Source organism: Megascapheus bottae, chromosome 13, assembly GCF_031878675.1.
Source record: "Megascapheus bottae isolate mThoBot1 chromosome 13, mThoBot2.hap1, whole genome shotgun sequence".
Classification (NCBI taxonomy): domain Eukaryota; kingdom Metazoa; phylum Chordata; class Mammalia; order Rodentia; family Geomyidae; genus Megascapheus; species Megascapheus bottae.
Window position 1 is genome coordinate 35,068,762 of NC_143521.1, and position 23,897 is coordinate 35,092,658.

The 23,897-nt window shown below is 36.1% G+C and overlaps 1 protein-coding gene across 1 annotated transcript; it reads left to right on the forward strand.

Moving 5' to 3' along the window:
• Positions 1 to 8,060: 8,060 nt before the first annotated feature.
• Yipf7 (Yip1 domain family member 7) lies at positions 8,061 to 23,285 on the forward strand. The gene is given in 5 exon segments (XM_090344079.1): positions 8,061 to 8,176; positions 10,567 to 10,745; positions 16,377 to 16,522; positions 19,574 to 19,755; positions 23,123 to 23,285. Coding segments are annotated over 5 exon segments (786 nt in total).
• The last annotated feature ends 612 nt before the right edge of the window (positions 23,286 to 23,897 follow it).

Here is a 23,897-nt window from a genome sequence, read left to right on the forward strand (position 1 = left end):
ACCACAACTATGTTCATTGCAGCATTGTTCAGATGCCCTTCAGCAGGTGAAGGGATTAAGAAAATGTGGTATATATCACACAAAGTAATTCTAATTGTTTCCATCAGAAACAATGACATTGCCCCACTCACAAGGAAAAATTATATTCATAAGGAAAAATTATATTATGTGAAGTATGTCAGACTCAGGGAAACATAGGTTGCATGGTTTCCCTCATTTATAGCCATTGGAATGTGCCTATAAAATACAAGGAAATCCAATGAATCTTAACAGGGTGGAACATAAACCTAGAAAACTATAATAGGTAGTAAGAGCTAGTAACAATGAGATATAGAAAGGAAAAAAATTCTAACTTCAAGCATTAATTGTTTATGATACAGTTTGATTAAATGCTGTACTTTGCCACATATGGCCATAACCATGGGAAACTGGGACGCCACCATAGGATTGGAGCACACTTACCAGTCACCCCTGATAATTGAACGATGACGTTGAGTGGCTCCAGAATATCTGACCATCACTAGATATAAGTGAAGACTCTTTAGGATCAGTGAATAGCAGGTCTTGCTTTGTAACTAACCTGACATACACTAATGGACCCCTGTGCCCTATGAAGAAGGTAAACATTAATTCTTTATTAGCATAACCACCAAGAACTCCCATCATGTCTCTAGCTCCCAGTTCTCCTTGATGTTGTCCCCTGTAAAAAAACTGCCTTGAATTTGTCATTCCCATGCTTCCAAAATCAGTCAGCCCTTGGTTAACTTTGATTTTGATTGAATTTTGGAAATCAGAGCAAAAGCCTCATATCTATCTTCAAGAGAGGAAGACTATCTAGACTTCTGCTCTTAAGTCCTGTCTTACTTTAAGAATGTTTTGCTGAGAAAGTCTAGGATTGACAAAATCATTTTAGTTTCAAACTAAGAAGTCTTGACTATTAAATTTTCTCTAAATTCTGTTCAAAATCTTAAAAATTTCTATGTGAGTTCATCTCTCTTATTTTCTCTCAAAAATTGCTGCTAGAAGCTGGTAGGCATTTTCTGATTCCTTTCTGGAATGGTTCCGTTTCTATTTTTCACAGTAGCATTGCAACAGAATTGGTAAACTTTCTATCCTATATAAAATGAGTTCCATTTTTTTAACTATCCTCCAAAAAAATACATTTTTTTTATTGTCCTTCAACTCTTTTCTCCAGAGCCCTTTGAGCTTTTACTAACAATCTCTTAGAGGCACTTTCAGGTTTTGATTGTGGCCTGATGCCAGAGCCAATGTAGCATTTTCAAACAAATTCCACACATAAAATATAATCATGTATTGCTTTGTTACAAGACTCTCCAAAGTTTTGCAACTTAAAACAGCGATCATTCATTTTTCTCACCTATCAGCAATTTGGGCAGGCCTTGACAGGGATGACTGTTCTATTTCCTATCTGTGGATTTCACTGGGATGACTGGATATGCCTAGCATTACTTCTTGTGTCTCAGGCTTGTCCAGCATCCAGTCTCTCTCCAGAGACTGATCCAACCTGACCAACTCAAGATAATGGTTGAACAAGTGTTCAAATGCTCAGTGACCTATCATCTAAACTTGAAATTCTGATAATAGCATGGTGATGTTTTTCTAAAGCATTCTCATTTAAGTTACAGTAACTGAATTATTTCTCATGCCAAAAGAACACAGACATGTTATTTATAAAACAAAATTTGTATACTGACAAGTAGATTTAAACATATTTAAGTTGCCTCCTTGAATCTATTATGAGCAGTTCCATCTACTAGTCATAATAAATGATTCAAATTAACCTGGAAACATCTAGAAAATACTATAAAGAGGAACAGTCACATGATTTATAAAATAATAATGTGATTAAAATACATAATTATGATGTAGCATTGGAATAGATTTCTATAGGAAATCTGCATTGTGTTCTTCAACATGCAATGTAGCAATCAGGTGATCTGTGAATGAAAAATATTTAACTGCATTTGCGTATTTTCAAAGTGTTACGTTTATGAGTAGCATTAAACTGCACTTCCATATGCATTAATGACCTTCAGATGGAATTTTCGGGACATTAGAGTCATTTTTGTCTTCAGTGTTCCATGGTTTATAGTTCACTGGAGACTTTCATTTCTACATGTCAAGTTTTGGTTTCTATATTTTTGCAGTTCATTTAATCAAATGAATTTTTTATGAGAAAATTATGTAGCAAAATATACAACCACAAAATGTCTAGCATTTATTTAATGAAATAAGATTGAAAATATATTGTCTTTTTTCTCTTTAAGTATATTAAAGAATAAAAGTATGTTCTCCTGAGTCTCAGCTGTTCTCACGGGCACTTTGATCCATGCTCATAAGAATAAAGTCATCAAGTAAGACAAATCTTGAGAGAAAGGAGAAAAAGAATTGTCCAAATAATGGCTATTGTACAACAATTTGCAGCTTTTGCAGACCTTTATACATCTGAACAGAATACTTGCCAGACTCGAAATGACTATCCTTAAAAATTTCCTTCCTGTTCCACCTATGTAATACAAATTGTATCCTATGGAGTATACTTTCACAGTTCCCTCTATTATCCCTGCCTAAGTTCAAGTAGCCCATAGTCTCCTGAAGTGTCTTTTTTATAGACACGGTTGCTTTTTATTTAGTTCATCCTTCCTTCCACCGCCATGACTTTTGTTAAAGTTCTCCCAGTTCTGACTGTAACCAACCTCAATCTCCTTGTCCTCATTCCTGGACCTTACCTTCCAGTTTCCCTTTGCTATTTCTGCATAACCCTGATCAAATCATTCCACTGTTTAGAACTCTTCATTGCCATGTCATTTCAATTGCAATAACATATAGGCTGTTACCATGAACTTCAGACTCCTTTGAGATGTAACCACTGCTTTTCCTCTGACACATCTCACTTAACCTTTCCATGGTATGAAATCACTGCCTACTATGACTTTCAGTTTGAATCACAGATTCCTAAAATATTTACCATCTCCGAATCTGCTGAACAGATCTGCCGAGTCTTCCTTACTAATACATTTTTTATCCAAAGGAGCATTTCAGCAGATCTTCCTGGACTATTCAAATCCTTTCCCCTTAACACTCTCCAGCTTAATATATTAGTCTACAAAACCAATTCCTAAATTATATCAAATAAGAGTTCAAGTTTCAGACTACTCTTTCTAGGCTTCAAACATTGTCTCTTCCACTCATTAGCTGATAGCCTCAAACAAGTCAGTCTCTATTTCTTGTCCACTAATGGGACACTACATAATGTGTTATTAAAATTGAGTGACTTAAGGTTATACTTACTAGAACAAGACCTCACTAGCCATTTTAGTAGTTGTAGATGTAATATAATCAATTTTAAAATATTTATCTTTAAGTGCATGTGTGTTTGATTTGTCTTCTGTCCCCAAGCATTAAGAATATGGTCTGAACTTGATAAATGTATGACCCACCTTTATTTGACAGTCATTTGACTACTGACCTAGAAAGGGACATTCTCATTTTAAAATTTTTTAAAAAACAATATGGAAAAAAGACATTCTGCTTTCATTTCTGTTGATCATTCCTCAATACCAAGTAACTTACCCATGGACAGAAAATTTCATTTACTGGAATTTGGATCCCCCAAGAGGTATCAAGCCCTAGCAAGAAGAATCAGCATAAAGTAGACCAGAGGGAAATTTGAGCAGTGCCCATGAGGTGAGCATTAGGTAGTGCATCAGCTAAATTTTATCACTGTAAATAATTTCTACAAGAAACTGTTTCAAGGAGTAAAGATTTCTTTACCTCCAGGTTTAGAGCTTTCTGACTGTGGACATTTTGCTCCATTTTTATGTTCTTGGGGTGAGGCAGAATGCTAGGGCAACAGGAGCCTGTCATGAAACAATTTTGTTCACAATAGCCAGAAAACAGCATAAAACAAAACAAAACAAAACAGAAAAGGACTGGAGATCAGGAATAACCTTCAAATGCACACCTGTAGTGCCCTACTTCCCCCAGAGAATCTCCACCTCCTGAACTTTCAGCCATTTCTCCAATAGTGCCACCAGCTAGTTATTAAGCCTAGAGGAAGAGCATTTCAGATTCAAATAATAACAGATACGGAAACACTAAGTTTAGATAGAATTCAGTTATGAGCCAGATAACCTGAGTGGCAAGTAGGAGTACAAGTAGGAGTCTCCTCTTAGAGACTGGGTGATAAGAGGGAGCCAACTGAGGTAGCCTTCTGGGATAAGGATGAGTTAAAAAGCTTCCAGTGGATAAAGGAGGAAAACAAGATGAGGGGTGGGGGAGGGGGAGGGAAATAGAGACATGAGAAAGGGTATCAATGTATGTGAAGTAATGCACCTTCTATCTGGTGAATATAATGTAACCCTTCTATTAAATACAGTAAAAATATATGAAAAGAAAAAGCTTCCAATGGGCCAGTCGCCAGTGGCTCATGCCTATAACTGTAGGTACTCAGGAGGCTGAGATCTGAGGATCAAGATTCAAAGTCAGCCAGGGCAGGAAAGTCTGTGAAATTCTTATCTCCAATTAAGTACCAGAAAACCTCAAGTGGAGATGTGGCTCAAAGTGGCAGAGCTCTAGCCTTGAGGGAAAAAGTGCTGGTACACCCCCCCCCCACACACACACACAAAGTTTACAGTGGATAGTATAATATTGGCTTGAAAATGAGATACAACATGCCTTTATGTAAAAGCAGTGGGTCACATGAATATGCATCTCTTAGTCTCCATTGGAGGAGTAAGAAACAAGAAAAATATAAGAGACAGATCATATAGTCTGCTTAAAGGTTACTCATATAATTGAATAGTTCAGATTTAGATAAAACTGACAGTAACTATTTTCATTGTGAAGCTGAAATCTTAATACTAAGATTCTGTATCACATATCTTGATGTTTTATTACATTTTTATCTATGAAAACCAAAGAAGGAGAAAATTGAATCACTTGTTTCCCCCACTTGCCTCAAATAACTGATCTAACCTCCAAGTGCAGCTGACATGTACATAAGGAAAATGCCTTTACTTATGCATATTACTAAATTTATGGCTCTATGCTATACACTCTGTTTGTAAACCATAAAAGTGTTATAAGACACTGTCTGGCTTTTGGCAGGCTTTTCTTTTGGCTGTAGCATCTGTTCAGAGTGTCAGAGTACAAATTTAGAAATTTAAATATAGCCAGCTCATCTTTTCACCAACTGATTTGCTTTAAATTTCCCAAGTAAAGCAACATTTGCTGGTGATTCTTTCCTCCTAAAATACACAGAGGTATGTGTCTCTTTTTCATTGGATTTCTAAAAGATGTGGCACATAAATCAAATATGAAACTGGGTTGTTCAAGGACTAATGCCATAGTCAAGTTACATAAAACCTTGTGTGTTATGAAAGTTAGAGCAGTTGGGTGAAACAATTCCTTTTGCTTTAAAATGAATATATTATGGACTGAGAAGGATATAGTATTTAATTTCAAGTTCTTTCTAAATTGATAAAAGATTTATTACTGTCTTGATTTTAGTTTGAAAAATTCATAGCTAATTTTATACATATTACTAATTAAAAATTCTGATTTGTTAAATCAGTTGGATGAATTGCAGCATCTAATTTTAGAAAAGCTTTCTGTATTTGAAATGAACTGAACAAATTTGATATATTTTATAATTGTTCCTTGACTACTTCTGATTAATAAAACTCTTACAGTTAAAGTTGCTTATGCCGCTGCAATTGAAATTCCTAATATTCTTTAAGTGATTATAATGATAGAGATTGATGCTAAGATTTGTAAATTCACTATTTTTAGGGTGAAATGTTGTCAATGAAAAAGTAAGCTTAGCATGTAGAGTGGAATACCCACATCTGTTCAATTGTGAAGTTCCTTCTTGTGTCTCCTTTGTATTCATAATACCACTATTATTTATCTAACATCTCAAATCTCTTCTCTGAAACTTCTCTTTTTCTATCTGGTACTCTTAACCACAAGGTATAAGCCAAGGTCATACACTTCTCCTAGCAATATGGAGTCTTTCTCTCTCTGGCCCAGCTAGAGGACCAGGTGCCACATCCTGGCTAAAAGATGAAAATGTACTAAATGCTTATGGAGAATACTCAAGGACAACTAGAAAATAGGTGTTTTTTTGTTTGTTGTTGTTTTGTTTTGCCAGTCCTGGAGACAGAACTTAGGGCCTGAGCACTGTCCTTGGACTTTCTCAAGGCTAGAGCTCTACTACTTGAGCCACAGTACCATGTCTGGCTTTTTTTTGTATGTATGTGGTATTGAGAAGTTGAACCTAGGCCTTCATGTATGCTAGGCAAGCATTCTACCACTAGGCAAAACTCCCAGCCTCTAGAAAGTAGGTTTATATAGGTTTATTTCCTGTTTTAGAGAGAAGGAATGAAAGACTGTAAGCAAATCTTAAATCTCTAGGAAAATAAAATTAAAACAGTATTACTATTACAAATTACATTTTGGACACTGCTGTGTGAGAAACTAAATTGGCATTGCTTAAAGGGAAACTTTTCAGATATGCACTGTGTTTTAAAATTTTCTCCTTAAACTCCTAAGAATAATGTATTCGGGGTAAGAATGTACACACTTTTAGATCGGTTAAAATCAATTCTATCAGTCATAAATGAGATATGTAAAGACTTTAAAAATAGCTGACCACACATCCCTGGCCATAAAAGAAATGCAAATCAGAACAACTCTGAGATTCCACCTCACTCCAGTTAGAATGACCAAGATCAAGAAATCTGATAACAACAGATGCTGGTGGGGATGTGGCCAGGAGGGATTCCTACTACTGTGTTGGTGGGAGTGCAAACTCATTCAACCACTAGGGAAAGCTGTATGGCCTTTCCTCAAAAGACTAAACATAGAGCTTCCCTATGACCCAGCAATTCTACTACTTGGCATATACCCAATGGTCCAGAAACAAGGACATACTAAACCACTACCACAACGATGCTCACTGCAGCACTATTTACCATAGCAAAGATATGGAACCAACCCAGATGCCTCTCAGTAGATGATTGGATCAACAAGATGTGGTATTTCTACATAATGGAATTCTATGCTGCTGTCAGAAAGAATGACATTGCCCCATTTGTAAGGAAATGGAAAGACTTGGAAAAAATCATACTAAGTAAAGTAAGCCATACCCAAAGGAACATAGGCTCAATGGTTTCCCTCATTTGTAACAATTTGTACAAACATCTTAATTACAATAGCTCAAAACCTAGATACATAAGGTCATGTAGGGTGAGATTAAATGAAAGGACCTTGAGGATATGGAAACAAGAGCCATATAATGTGTGATTGTTGTTCTTAATGTACTATGTTATTTCTCATCTCTCCTGTTGCCCCTTGGTTAATCTCATATTGTTACAATATCTTACCTTGTTATCTTGTATCTTGTATATATGTTTATCTGTTTATTTGAAATAGGAAAGTGAATGGGGGGAAAGCAAGATGAGGGGAAGGTTGGGGGGACGGAAATGGGGCCAAAAACATAGAAGGGTTATCAATATGTGTGAAGTAATGAACCTTCTATCTGGTGAATAGAACTGTAATCCTTCTATAAATTACAATAAAAAATAAAATAAATAAAAATAGCTGACATCAGCATGTTTTGTAAGTACCTTTCACTCTCTGTTGATCTTTTGGTGCCTGGACTGGGCTTGAACTCCAGGGTCTTGTGCTCTTGCTTGGCCTTTTAGCTCGAGACTGGTGCTCTACTTCTTGAGGCATACCTCTATTTTTGGCTTTGTACTTTTAACTGGAGATAATAATCTGATTTGTCTGCTTAAACAGGCTTAAAACTATGATCCACATCTCTTAGTCTCCTAGTAGCTAGAGTTAGAAAAATAAGTTACCAGTGCCTTACTGTAAGTGATTTTTTAATCATACCTTTCCATATGTTCCCCAATTCTTATTTACTCTTCCTTCTTCTCTGATAGGAATCTAGTCATAATTACATAATCAATTATAAATGCCTCAAAATTGCATTGACTCATGACCTAACTAATAAAGCACTGGTTTTTTCCAGGATGTCAAACTTGGAACAATTCAACACTGACTTTTATCAATCTAATTATACTATTGATAATCTGGAGCAGAGCTATACTGCTTCTGATACCTATGGGAACCCTTATGGAGCTAGTGGGTAGGTATACTTCATTTATGTTTTATTATCTTTATGTAGCTGTACAAAGGAGTTGGCATTTAACACAATTTATGTCATTTCTATTTTGAACAATATTAATATCACAAGGGCCTTCAGCCTGGGAGCTATTTTTAGGCAGACAATTTATTCTCAAGCATATCTCAGTAAAGTATCCAAAAAGACATGGTATAAAAGAGCAGTGAAGTGGTTCTTTGGCAAAGTCCTTTATTATTTGAGGCCTACTTATTCTTTTCAGGAGCTCTTAACAGAGCTTGCATACAGCCACTACAAAAGTAGAGTTTTGGCTGTGAAGTTGGCTTAGTGGTAGAATGCTTGCCTACCACACATGAAGCCCTGGGTTTGATTCCTCAGTATTATATAAACAGCAAAAGCCAGAAGTTTCACTGTGGCTCAAGAGGCACTAGCCTTGAGCAAAAGAAGCTGGGAGAGTGCCCAGCCAGAGTTCAAGTCCCAAGACGGGCAAAGAATGAAAAAACAAGCCCTAACAACCCAAAATAAAAATTTCAAGATAGAATTTTCTTTTCATCTGTTATTGGTCATTACACTAAGAGAAACAATGCTCCTTCAATTTACTAGACATTTATGAAATAACTGCTTGCTTTGTGTCAAGAGTAGAGCACAAAGCCCACATGGGAGAAATCTAGCATCTTTTCCCTCAGGAAATGTAGGGTTTCCTGGGGGCGGGGAGTTGTACCTGTTCCTTTGCAATGCACCGCAGTTTGAACCTGCTATGAAGGCATTGACATGAAACATATTTAGAAATAGTTATTTGAAGGGAAATGTTTATTGATGTAGAAAAAAACAAAAATGAATGAAAATGTGGTATCTGCCTTTAATAATGGAAAAAATTACATATTCAAGTCAAGGTGAATTGTTTTCAATTCTGCTCTAGTGTTGGTTATCTTCATGACATCCGCAGGAATTTCTCTTCTCCTTTGTTGTCCTTTGGTTAATCTCATATTGTTACTATATCTGACTTTGTTACCTGGCATATTGTATATACATTTATTTGTTTATTTGAAATAGGAAAGGAAAGGGGGAAAACAAGATGATTGGGAGGGGGGAGAGCATGGGAACAAAAACATGAGAAGGGGTATCAATGTGTGAGAAGTAATACACCTACTATCTGGTGAATATAACTGTAACCCCTCTATACATTACAGTAAAAAATAAATAAAGGAAAGTTTTTAGCTGTGGTCATTTTAGGAAGTACAAGGGACATCAGCTCTGGTCAATAATTATGAATGTACCTCAGAGGAATTCCAGAATTTTTGTCTCCATTTTGTTCTATGAATAATTTAATAAAGTATACATCAAATTGGAAGAAGATGCTGAGCATCCTGGGGAAAAATTGCATCCAGAGGATATTGTGGCCAAAGGTATAGAGTTAGGAGGTTATTTATAAGTAACCAATCAGTTCTGACTTCCCATCCTTCCTTTCTTCTTCCACACATGGGAGTTCAGAGTTTCAGCCAGAATCTGACATCTTCAGTGCTTGATTCCTGCAGATGGTAGATTCCTTCAGTACTTGATGCTAGATGAATTGCTTGGTGTCTATGAAACAATATTTCTTTTGCTCTAAAATAAAATTTAAATAGAATACTAACCCTGTAGAGTTTTAATTGAAAAAATATATGTAGGGACTTGGGCCCAGCATGTTACACGTGCTAAGATAATATTGTTGGTATATACTTTTCTTCTAGAAGCCTTTTCATGTTTTATTTCATTTATTTATTTATTTATTGAGCATGGGCATTGAACTCAGGGCCTGGGCACTGTCTCTGAGCTCTTTTGCTCAAAGCCAATGCTCTATCACTTTGAGCTACAACACCACTTCCTGTTTTTTTGGTGCTTAATTAGGGGTAAGGGTCTCATGGACTTTCCTGTCTAGCTGACTTCAAACCCTGATCCTCAAAACTCAGCCTCCTGCAAAGCTAGGATTACAGTCATGAACTACCTGCACCTGGCCAGTTATTTTACTTTTTTGGATTGAAGTTTAATTAGTTTTATTTCTTCTGTGGTAAAAAATCTTTCTTTTTCTTGGTGCCAGACATGGGGCTTTTATGAGCTTTTATGCTCAAAGCTAGCCTATCACTTGAGCCAGAGATCCATTTCTGCACTTTGGTGCTTTATTGGAGACAGGGCTTGCATGTGCCTTCTGCCCTGGATGACTTTGAACCATGGTCCTCAGATCCTAAAATCCTCGTATCTCAGCCTCCAGAGTCACTAGGATTATAGGAGTGAGACATTCATGACATTCATATCATTTAAAGTAGGTGAATGTATGAAAGGCAAATTAGAGTCTATCTTGACTTGTCATATAGTCATTGCCTAGCTGTACAAACAGCAGTCTTTTTTTTCCTATCTAGACAACAAGCCCGTGAGCAGTCCCAGTCCGGTCCCTGTGTTCCTCCGGAGACGTTCCTGCCATCAAGGCACACAGGACAATTTTTTCAGCCAGTATCCAATGTGGATTATTATCCACAATCTCCTTACATTGACAGTTTTGATGAAGAGCCTCCGTTGCTAGAAGATAAGTTAAGGAAATGTTATTAATGTGTGTACACCTCAGAGAATAATAGCAATAATTATCGCTTAATATGTGCTGTCAGCATGCAGCATGGAATGTTTTAGGTATAATTGTTCTATATATTACAAGAGTCTACCCAACCATGACACATAAACCACTGAGGGGTTGTTGTGTGTTTATATAGAGAAATATGGCAGTAGATACTAGATACATGTAATATTATGGTGCTGCTGAAGTTATTTAATATTTCTTCACTGTTTCTTGAATTGGAACCTGCTGTCTACATATAAATAGTAATAAAGGCATCTTTTGACCATCTGCTTATATCAAAGTGACCACTCTTTCCAGCCCAATCAATGAGCCAATTCCTAACAGCATGTTTTATCTTTAGTTGTTTGCCCTGAAAGCAAACAGGATAGTTTACTTAGATTAGGATTTTATATATACTGCTTAAATATAAATAATTCATATATTTTATAATATGCATAATAGATAATATATAAATACAATATACAAACAATATGTATTTATTATACAACATACAGTTTATAGTATTTATATTTACAAATCTATAGTTATTATAAAGGTAATATCCAGAAGGCTTACAGTTATATAAGTCAAGTAATGAGTACATTTCTTTTTGAACACTGTCAGCCCTTCCCTCCCTCTTTCCCAGTTTTTCTCTGTTGTTGGTATGGAAATAAGCCATTTTTTAAAAAAGGGAATAATTTATACACTGTAGCAGCATAGAAAATATTTTGATTGAATTGTTGATTTTGTAAGAGGCCATTAAGACTTTTGGTTGGTTAAATATACTTAACCAGTTCATTCTGTTTTTCTACAATTAATAAACTACTTTTATGAGACATTTTACTAGACTCCCTCATCTGTGATTTTAATAATTTACCAACTAAGTATATTCACTACATAGTTTAGAAAACATTGAAATACATAAATGAAAATATAAAACTTCAATTCTTATGTTTAGGACATGGCTTCCATAAACACTCTGAAATATTTCTTTCTGTTCTTTAACGATTAGTCTGTGGATGTGTATATTTTCCCATTGTGTTTGACATGAAATTTCCAATGAGCCTATGGGCATATGTAAATGTCAGTAATTAAACTTTAAACTCTGCAATATTTGGGGGTTCTTTTTTTTGCATTTTTTATTGTAATTAGTAAAAGAGTTACATGATATTTGCCAGATAGAAGGTGCATTAATTCACGTACATTGATACCCTTTCACATGTCTTGGTCCCGATTCCCCCCCCCCACATCCCCCACCGTCTTGGTTTTCCCCCCTTCCCTATCGAATTTCAAATAACCAAATACAAATAAATTCAATATATCAGATAACAAAGTGAGATACTATACCAATATGAGAGAACCAAGGGACAGCAAAGGAGATGAGAGACAACATAGTACATTAAGGACAACAATCATTCGTTATATGGCTTTTGTTTCAGTATCCTGGAGGTCCTTTCAATTAGCTTCATACTATATGGCCTTATGTATCAAGATTTTGCTCTATTGCAGATCTCTGCTAGTAGAGCCCAAAGTTTCTACTGATTATGACAAATGAGGGAAACCATTGAGCCTAAGTTCCTTTGAGTCTGGCTTACTTCACTTAATATGATTTTTTCTAAGTCTTTCCATTTCCTAACAAATGGGGCGATGTCATTCTTTCTGACAGCAGCATAGAATTCCGTTGTGTACAAATACCACAACTTGTTGATCCACTCATCAACTGAGGGACATCTAGGTTGGGCTAAACATAGAACTCCCCTATGACCCAGCAATTCCACTACTTGGCATTTACCCAACCATCCAGAATCTAGGGCATACTAAATCCACTAGCACAACAATGTTCATTGCAGCACTATTCACCATAGCAAAGATATGGAACTTTTCTTTCTTATTGATCTTTTGTTTGGAATCTATTTCCCTAGATTCAGAAAATGCTTTAATATATTTCCAAATTTTAATTTAATCTTTCTGTTTCGTTTAGAGTTTTTAATTCAAGAATTGTCTTACCTTACCTATGTGAAATAGGCTTTAATTTTATTTTTACATTTAATAGTTAATGGACTTTTTTCTACAATATGTATTGAAAATAATCTTTCCTAGTTTTCTAAAATGTCTTTATCTTTCTATACTATAAACTTATAAATCACCCCCTCTTATATCTGATTTTTAGGAAGACTTAGATTTCTCCTCTTATTTCACATAGCTCAGAATGAATTATTGGTCCTTTATCTCTTTGTTATTATTTCTACAAATATATAATACAAGAGTAAGTGCCTACTGTATTGTGTACTATCAATTTATGAAATATCTAGAATTCTGACTGAAAGTATACTTTAGGCTGGTGAATTTATAAAAACCAAAAGACCTTCCTAAAGATAGGAAAAAGGCATAAGCACATTTCTAGGATGAGATGATAAATAAGATTTCATACTTTTTAATCAAACATATAACAAAAGAAAGAATAAACGGTTACAGGGAAGTACAATTAATCTTACTAGTTAATGATGAGAGGAAATGGAGAATACAAATGAGAGTGAACGTCGTTGGTGTAGTTTGTGTGCATATACAGGAGCAGAGAAATGAAACCTGTTGGAATTGTTCTTGGATGGGGAGAGTTAGGGTGCCCTGTATGCTCATGTGGAAGTATCGCATTAAACTACTCTTATACAACTGAAGAAACAACTCAAACATGTACCAATTAAAGGATCATCATCAAGACAAGTGTGTCAAACCAGAGAGAATACTGATATTTGATATTTTATATTTGCAACATAACCTGCTGATTATAACGGAAAGGGCAATATTATAATTTGCATAGAAAAGAAAGATCTTAATTTTCTTTCGGCATGTATCTTACACATTATGACCACTAGATGGCAGTAACACAATAAATTTGGCAAACAAAATTTAAAATAGTTTTATCTTTTATTTTGTATGATATTAATTTGTAATCTTTTTCACACACCTTGTAATTAGAAAACGTTATGGAAATATGTATCAGTGAAAAACTATGAAGTTTTTGACAGTAAAATATTTAATAGGCCCTGTATTCACTGATTCATATCTCAGTATTGAGATATTCAGATATTGTGTCATCAAATAAATAATATTATATTGTATACGATGGATAAATATACAGTCAATATGTTAAATTGTAAGACAATTTCTGTGGGATTCATAACTGTTATTTCAATTTTTTTAGTAATAATCACCCTATTTAAGGGATAAGTAAAAGGAAATTCTGTTGTGGTTAATAGTGAAAATATAATTAGTTTTAAATGCGTACGTTTAAATTATATATGTCTCAGTTCAAAATTAATTTGAACTGTAGCATTTTTTAAATAAATGAGACATTGGCCGGGAGTTTGGCCTAGTGGTAGAGTGCTTGCCTAGCATGCACGAAGACCCGGGCTCGATTCCTCGGTACCACATACACAGAAAAAAGCCAGAAGTGATGCTGAGGCTCAAGTGGTAGAACTCTAACCTTGAGAAAGTCCAAGGACAGTGCTCAGGCCCTAAGCCCCACCCTGGGACTGGCAAATAAAATAAAATAAAATAAATAAAAATGAGTCTTTGCATTACTATTCTATCCTCATTTTAAACTTGAACTGTTACTTCCCTCCAACATACACCCTTATAAGATGTATTACTACACTGTGAAAATAAAGGAAGAACATGGATTTGAAATGGAAGCAACTTTCTCACTTTTAATTTCTCTTGCCAAATTGTCAATTACTGGGCATCAAAGCCAGGGTGTCATTCATGTTAGGTCACGTGCTACCATTCAACCACACCCACAGCTGGTCGAGTTCTTTCTTTTCAAACTTAGTATGGCAAATATCAATGAGAGGTATGACACAGAAAATGAATCTTTTATCCCATTTACACTGGAGTCTGGCTGACCCTCTGAAAATGTCTTGGTTCTGAAAGACTTATCTGTATCATGCTACTTGAAATTATCTTTTGCTATGTATTGAATGTTAGTTTTGCCGGGCAGTTAATTGGCCTTTGCCACTCTTGTTAAAAAAGGAAAAGCTGGGGCGGGGAATTTGGCCTAGTGGTAGAGTGCTTGCCTAGCATGCACGAAGACCTGGATTCGATTCCTTAGTACCACATACATAGGGAAAAAAAAAAAAAAAAAAAAAGAAGCCAGGAGTGGTGCTGTGGCTAAAGTGGCAGAGCTCTAACCTTGAGAAAATTCAAGGGTAGTGCTCAGGCCCTGAGCCCAAGCCCAGAACTTGCAAAAAAATAAATAAATAAAATAAAATAAACAAACAAAAGAAAAAACGCTGAGAGCATACAGCTCAGTGACAGAGAGCTGGTCTGACATGACCAAGAGGAGCTGCATTGGATCCACTGTGTAAAAAAGAAACCCAGAAGCTTGAATTACTCTCTGAAACACGGTTGCTGATCACTGCAATCACTGGAGAAGGAGGGCAGGTGATTTCTACATATAAATGAATTTAGAAGGGCAACTGGGAAATTTAGGCTCATCTAAAGAACATGTGACTACTGCTGAGATTTCCTTGGACAGTAGGCACTGAAGAAAATATTAGAAATTTCTAAATGACTCTGGACTAATGGTCACTGAACTCATATCTGGATTTTTTTGTGGGTCTTGGGGCTTGAACTAAGCATGGACGCTGTTCCTGAGCTCTTCATCTCAAGGCTACTGCCCTACCCCTTGAGTCAAGCCCCACTTCCCGTTTTCTGGAGGTTAATTGGAGATAGAGTCTAAGGTCCTTTGGTGTCTGGGCTGGCTTTGAACCTTGATCCTCAGATCTCAGATTCCTGAGTAGCTAGGATTACAGTCATTAGACACCATGTCAGGCATATCTGGATATTTTATTCTAAAACCATTATTACTAAGATGGGACAATTGACTATTCGCAAGAATCTAATCTTTGAGTACATTAATTCAGCCCCACATTGCATTGCCTTTGTTAAAGTATGCATGCACTTTATGGTCAATTTTCCTTGTAGAAATAGACCTGTCTTTTCCTTTTGTGGAGATTCATCCATTTAACACAAATTTAATTTCATTAGTGAGAATAATCTAGACTGCTAATTGAAACTTGTACCATAGTTGATAGGACAGGATTTTAGAATTGTTAAAAACTTAAAGTAGGAGAGACAGAGGCATTTGATTTCTTCACCTTAACTTTATTTTGTACCAAACCATGTCAGCTTTCCAGTTTTGACCAGATTTTTTTTTATTGTCTGGATAACATATAGAGGGGTTACAATTACATTCGCCAGATAGTAGGTGCATTACTTCTCACACATTGATACTTTCTCATGTTTTTGTCCCCATTTCCCTTCCCTAGCCCCTCCCAATCATCTTGCTTTCCCCCTTCCCTTCCCTATTTCAAATAAACAAACAAAAACACATACAATATACCAGGTAACAAAGTCAGATACTGTTTTTTTTTGTTTTTTACTCTTTGGCAACAAAAGATCTATTTCAGTTTGTTTTAAAGATTAGAAGTTATTGGGAACTTAATACTATGAAAATGGAAAACTAAGGTTAAATGCAAAGAATAATCACAAGATATGATTAAAATTTTACTAATTTTATTGTTTTAATTTTTATGTCTTTATTTCCCCTTCTTTTTGCAGAACTTGGAATCAATTTTGATCATATATGGCAAAAAACCTTGACAGTGTTAAACCCAATGAAGCCAGCAGATGGCAGCATCATGAATGAAACTGACCTCACAGGACCCATCCTTTTTTGTATAGCTCTGGGAGCCACACTGCTTCTGGTAATCTACTGCAACAGACACTTAAATTTAAAGCTTGCCCTTAATTCATATCGACTTTAAAGAGGTCATTGTAAACAAGCATGGAGTGTATGTTACTTTATATAGTGAAAATTATTTACTTCATGACTCTTTAAAGTGAGACAGACATGTTCTATTAACAAAATAAGCTGTACTGTGTAGGGAAAGAGAAAACCATGTTTAAACAGTTTAAAAAATGAAATCACCAAGTAAGAGATTATTTATGTATTTCCTATTGCTAGGAAATGACTCAATCTGGAATTGTTGGGGAAAAATAACCCTATGGTTTTAGGAAATATAAGACCTGGTCTTTAGCCCTTATTATTTTTGAGACTTTAGTAGTGACATTGAACACTTCCCTTTGCTCATAATTTTCTTTGCTGTGGCATACTTCAAGACTATTCCTAATGCCCTTTCTGATTAGGTTATGATGCATAAATGAAGGTGCAATAATAACCTGTTTAATCAGCTTGCATAAGGTCTCTGCTTAATTCTCTATTTTCTATGAAGACATTTGTTCCCTGCCTCCAGCATGTCTTATGTTTCTTTCTTTAGAGAGAAAAATAGTGATGTTAAGAGTTATCAAAAAAGTCATGAAAAACATTTCGACCTAAGTTTAGGAGATAATTAAGTTCATAGCTCCGAAAAAAATATTTCATTATAAAAAGGAAGAAAATTAAACATAGAAAAGGGTCAGATGATTTTATACAAAGAAGGAAATTTATTGTTCTCTCTTAAATTAATTAAAAAGAGAAGATGGAAAGGGGGATCAAGTACCTGCAAAGCTTGGTTTCCTTAAGGCACAACGAAATAAATTTAGTAAGGGGGATAAGATTTCAAAGTTCTAGGAAATGCACTTAAAAATAGAGATTCATTCATCATATCTTTCAGGCCGATAGGCACCACTCCTTGTAAAAATAATTTTCCGACAATCTAGCTGTAATGCTCAAGTTAGTTTAAAATCTGTTTGCAAATATATGTACTTTAAATTTCTTGGTTGACTTCTTGCCAGTCAAAATAGGGAGAGCAATCTGGCTTCTGTGTGGTACTGTGGCCAATGAGTATCTTGTATTTCTCAATTAGAGTTGTATAAAGATAACGAAGTTGTTTTGTGATAAACTGAGTATCAACTAGAGTTTTCACTTAAGTCACCATCCTCCCATCTCTGTTTCAGTGATTGGAAAATCTTGAATTTAATGAATTAACTCACATTTTTTATTGTTGGGATAATGTATAGAAGGGTTATGGTTACACTCACCAGGTAGTAAGTGCATTACTTCTCACACATTGATACTCCTTCTCATGTTTTTGCCCCATCTCCCTCTTCCATCCCCTCCCAAACATCTTGATTTCCCCCTTCCCTTTCCTATTTCAAATGAACAAATAAATGTATATATATAATATAACAGGTAACAAAGTCAGATACAGTAACAATATGAGATTAACCAAAGGGCAAAAAAAGAGAAGAGAAATAACATAGTACATTAAGGACAGCGATCACACAAGATAAAGTTCAGTAAAAGAGCTGTTTGTTTTCTGTACAAAATATTTCTGATGCCATCCCTTCAGGGTCTATTAATCTCACATGGTTGATGCTAAATTAATTCTTTCCTGGACATTGTCTAGAATTACAGGGTCATTTTATACATTGGTACAAACTTTGTGTCAATGAAAGCAAACTAAATAAAGAACTGGTATCAAAATCTTTGTAATAACTCTGGAGATATGAGATTCATAATCACATACTCCTCCTTTGTATGATTTATCTTAACCATGTGTCAGATTTTATTATTGACTTTCTTCAGAATGGAGTAAGCAAAGCAAAGCAAGTAGCTTTAGTCACTAAACTTCAGTTTGACTTATGTTTATCAATGGTTAATTGGGTTTCTATTTCTGGGACAGAATATCTGAGATATCTAGTTTATGAGGAGAGAAGTTTATTTTGCTTCAGTTCCAGAGGTTTCAGTTGAGGTCAGTACATCCTGGAGGGGGAATGTGGTCAGCTCAGCTTATAATCATGAAGCTGTAAAGAGCAGGCAGAAGAGGTCAGATCAAAATACCCCTTTCTAGGGTACATCCCAAGTGACAAGACTTCCTCCTACGCCCCATCTCGGAAAGATTCCAATAATAGCACCAGCTGAGGACTAAGCCCTTACTTAACACATGGGCCTTTGAGGACCCTAGCACCCCCAAATGAGCTTCATCTGTGACAGCTAAGAGCCACATAGTATAAAGCTTTTAGACTATTTAACTGGCTTGTCTATGAGCAGGGTCAGGGACAGTAGTGTGTGTAAACTGTACATACATTGCAGTACTCTGGAGGCAGAGACTGGAGGATTCTCAGATCCAGGGAAACCTGAATTACCTAATAAGACCTGGTCCCAATAAATAAGGATTGAGGCTATATCTTAGGGCTAGATTACCTGCCTACCTTTCTCAAGGCCCTCAATCTGATTCATGGCCCCGTAAAACAAAAAAAGTACCAGTTACAAGGACACTAAGTGTTTTATATCAATATGACATTTTGGGGAAGCCCTTGGAAATATTAAAGGTTTAAAGATAATATCTGTGTTCTATTTCAGTGGTAAATGTGTATTTGAATTGAAAAAAAATTAAATGGCAGCATTACTAGACTTCCAAAACTAAATTGAATTTTATTCCTTTATTCGGGAATTTATTCTTTTATTTATTAGTCAACGAACATGGAGAGGAAAGGTGCTCTGTTTCATGACTTGTATTCCTTATCTACAATGTGAGATTAAAAAAGTGTATCAATTAGGCAATATTCCCTCTTTTCGTAGCACGCTTTTCTCATCCCAAGTGTAGTCAGGGTGTTTGTTCTCAGGATAGAAATTCATATTACAGGCAGGATGGCCATTGTTGGTTTTCCTCCACGATTCCCTGACCGGGCTGTCTCACAGAGACAGATAACGATCATCATCATCCGCTTTCACGTGCTCTCTGTATTGCTGTCCTTCTGCTTTCTGCTCATGTTTGCCCTGCATTCCAACTCTTTTCTTCGCGTTGTTTCAGGCAGGGAAAGTTCACTTTGGTTACGTGTATGGCATGAGTGCCATTGGCTGCCTTGGGATTTCTGCCTTACTGAACTTGATGAGCTCTGATGGGATGTCGTATGGCTGCGTGGCCAGCGTCCTGGGTTACTGCCTTCTCCCCATGGTCATCCTGTCCAGCTGTGCAGTCTTCTTTTCACTGCAGTAAGTGGCTGTGTACACAATCGTTGCGCTGCCAGCACCGCGCAAAGGTGACAACTCCTTCTGATCTCGTGGCCCACGGAATCAGAACGTCTTGTCTATGAACAGCGACACGTGGATTCAGAAATGTAGGTCAGTCGGGCTCAGGTGCTGTTCTTCTTTTCTCCGGTTAAAATAATAACAGGCAGATTGATGTTTAAAACTGGCACGTTTTAAGTTGCCACATTCTTCACTCTGAACTATTGTCATGAGTAATATAGCAACTACTGAAAATTCACTTATTTGAGTTTGGGACATTGAAAAATTGCTTCAGCTCCTGGGCACTCTGCCTTCGAGGCAGGCAGCAACTGTTCTTTCTCTGCTGGGCTCCTTACAGTGTAGAAGTCCCAGGCACCCTGAGGAGGATATTAATTCTACAAAACTTAATAGCACATAGGCTCAGGCAGTCCCTTTTCATTTTTCTTCCTCCACTTTATCGGTTTGTATTTGAAATTCAAAACTGTTACTAAGGATAAAGTAGATATACGTTTCTAGAGAGTACTTTTTAGAGGCTATGCAAATTGCCACCACTTTAGTGAGAGAGAGAGAGAGAGAGAGAGAGACAGAGAGACAGAGAGAGAGAAACAGAGAGAGAGAGACAGAGACAGAGAGACAGAGACAGAGAGACACAGAGAAACAGAGAGAGACAGAGAGACAAAGAGAGAGACAGAGAGACAAAGAGAGAGACAGAGAGATGATTACATAGTCCTTTATCTCCTGCCATGTGCCAGACTCACTTGGAAGTAAACACTTGCCTGCAGTGCTCATTCTTTGACATCTAAAGGAGACTTGACCAGAATATTCTAATTGTTTGGTTCTAGACTTAAGTTATTAATGCTACATTGGTGGGGTAGTAGGGTATTACATTAAAAAATTTACCAACACAAAGATAAGCAACTTATAAAAGATTTTGCTTCTGCCTATATTATAAAAGAAAATAATCATTTGTATAACGTGATTGACATTGACTGAGATGGATATTTCTTAAAGTATGATCTCATTTTTCAAAATAATATCTTAACAATTAGAGTTAACGCTCACTTTCTTATCAAGTATGCAACATTAAAAAAGAGGAATACAATAGGAAATGAATAACTACAATGCACAAAATGGGTTGTATTTACTGAGTCTTATCCACAAAAAAATTCCACATTTTCTGTATTGTTTTCTTTCGTAAGCTATTCTGTTTCCTAGGTTGCTTAAGGTTGACCTGTCAGGACAGAGTCTGATTCTACAACTTTTATTTTGTTAGATAATGGTTTTGCAAAAGAAGATAAGTATTATCCACTATTTACATCTGATTTTTCAGCCAATTTGAGATTTAGAAAATAGTAAATGACTTCAGAATATTAAAGAAAAATTAAAAGTGATAACTCTTACATTTGGGAAATCAGCCTTTTTTGATTTGTTTTACATAAGATTTCCCTTCTGAAATCACAAAGCATTGTGTTCATCTGTGTCCCATCATTGTGGTAAAGAACCTTAGTGATTATCTATGGAGAAGAAAGGTTTTAGCTTCCGGCTTCAGTCCACCATTGTTGGCTTTACGGTTTCAAATGAGTGGCATGGCAGAGTGTTATGATAAGGACAGCATAGAGGAGCAGAACTGCTCTCCTCATGGTAGACAGGAAGCAAGTGAATCAATGGAAGGGACCAGGATCACCCTAATCTTCTTTGGAGGCACCATCTCCAGTGACAACTTCTGCTCCATAGGCGCCACCGCCTAACGGGCCCACCAACAACAGTCATTTACTGTCATTTTTACAGGCATTTTAGCATATAGGCATTTGCAGAACTTTTAAGATCCAAACAATAACAGACTGATACAGAAATACTTTAAATTATATGAGACTGGGATAAGCTATCTGACCCATACCATAGAATTAAAATTACAGTTTGGGCATTTCATTAATATTATTTTTTTCATATATTTTTATTGTAATTAATAGAAGGGTTACATTATATTTGCCAGATAGAAGGTACATTAATTCACATATGTTGATACCCTTTCTCACGTCTTGGTCCCCATTTCCCTCCCCCCACACCCTCACCCCTCATCTTGTTTTCCCCCCTTCCCTATCCAATTTCAAATAACCAAATACAAATAAATCCAATTCATTAATATTATTCTATTCTTTTTTTTGTCAGTCATGTGGCTTGAACTCTTGGCCTGGGCACTGTCCCTGAGCTTTTCAGCTCAACACTGATGCTCTGCCACTCGAGCCACAGTGCCACTTTGTTAATATTAATCAGACATAATTTCACACTTTTTGTTTGTGGAAACATAAACATTGAATCAATCCAGAAGTTTCTCTAATAGCCATTAGCATAGTATTTGTTATATGCTTTAAAATATTATAGTGGTTTACTAATACGATAAGGCATTCTAAACTATAATGTATAAACTTTCATCTTTCGGGGGTAAAGGTCATTAAATGTAGGTATTTCAGTCATTGTTGCAACTAATAAACCCTTGCTCCAGCTTTGCAGTGCAATTAGGATTGAGTAGCACTCTGTAGTTTGATGGTGGAAGGATGCTAATGTCCACTTAACTATACAAGTTTTACAAGGTCATTTCAGTACTCTAAAAGCTAGACGTCTTCTGAGATATCTTCTAGCTATTGTATCTTGTTGTATCTTTTCACGCAAAGAAAGAGATTTCTTCAACACCATGCCTCCCTGTTCACTCTCCCAATGGTTAGAACAGATTGCTTCCACAATGACATTTTGAAGATACTGATTTAAAAATATTTATTCCAGGGTTAAACAGCTCTAAAAGGTCTAACACTGACATATTTCCCAGATATTCATTCAATAATACCTTGGTTTATATAGACATATTCTTTCCTGTTCTATTCTACACTTGAGTTAGGATGCGTTTTGCTATTTCAGAAACTTTTCAGGTAGACAGGGGAGCATTGCAGATTAGGCCTCCTGTTGGAAGGAAACTATCTTTTTTCCCACAGTGTGATTTAACTTGTGAAGAAGATGGGGAAAGTAAAGTTTGTTGCTATAAGAGAGAGCTCAAATACAGCATATAAAAAAATATCAGGAGCCAGGGTTTGAATATTGCCAGGTGAGAGAGTGCCAGTAATGTCTTCTGCTGCTACTAAGTGTAGCTTTACTGCAGTTTAAAATATGTAGTCTCTATGGTGTATTCAACTCAAATATTTTCTATCTAGTTTAGGCCTCATGGATTCTTTTAGCTCTACACCCTTACTTTATAAATGGTGACATAGTAATGTACCGAAGACATTCTGGAGAGAACTCTGACACCATTTTCTTATGTTTTTCTCCTGGTGTAAGACAGTCATCTTTGTTTTCGCTACAGGGGCATCCTGGGAACTATGGCAGCCCTGCTTACCATCAGTTGGTGCAGCCTTTCAGCTTCTAAGATCTTCATTTCAGCTCTGGACATGGAAGGACAGCAGCTTCTCATTGCCTACCCTTGTGCCTTGCTGTATGGACTTTTTGCCCTCCTCACCGTTTTCTGAAGAGTACATGAGATAGCTGTTCAAGATTCTATTTCATTGTTTTTAAGATTGTTCTGGAAGTGGATTAACATTCGAATTTGGTGATGTGATCTTTATGACTGTTGAGAGGAGAATAAACAGCCTTTAATGATGGGGCTCTAATGGCCTGTTTTGTTCGAATGATGTTTTGCTTTTAACCTCAGTGCATTAAAACATTTAAAAGTATTTAAAAATGAAAGTGGCTATGGCTGGTGTGCTGGTGTTCTTTCAATGTATTTCGGAGAAATGATAAGTGAATAAAATCATATGCTTATCGTTTACAAGTAGTCTACTTACTGTTAAGTCTTTTTGAGAAAGTTTCATGATTGCTCAAGCTGTATGGTTATGGTGGGAAGTTGCCTGGGTCAGCAATTTCTGAGAGTTCCAGAGTATATTGGGTAGGGTTTTATTTACCCCAAATCTTCTGCCTTTCAGTTCATTTACTTTAACAACTCTTTTTTGGTGCCATTTAGATAATGTGTTGACTCACAACTTCCCCCTTCAATCTTGTGGCCCATTACTATAACTTCTCCTTTGCTTGCATCCTAAGTACATTGCTATTTTCTTTCTGAACAGATGAAATGTTACCAGAGG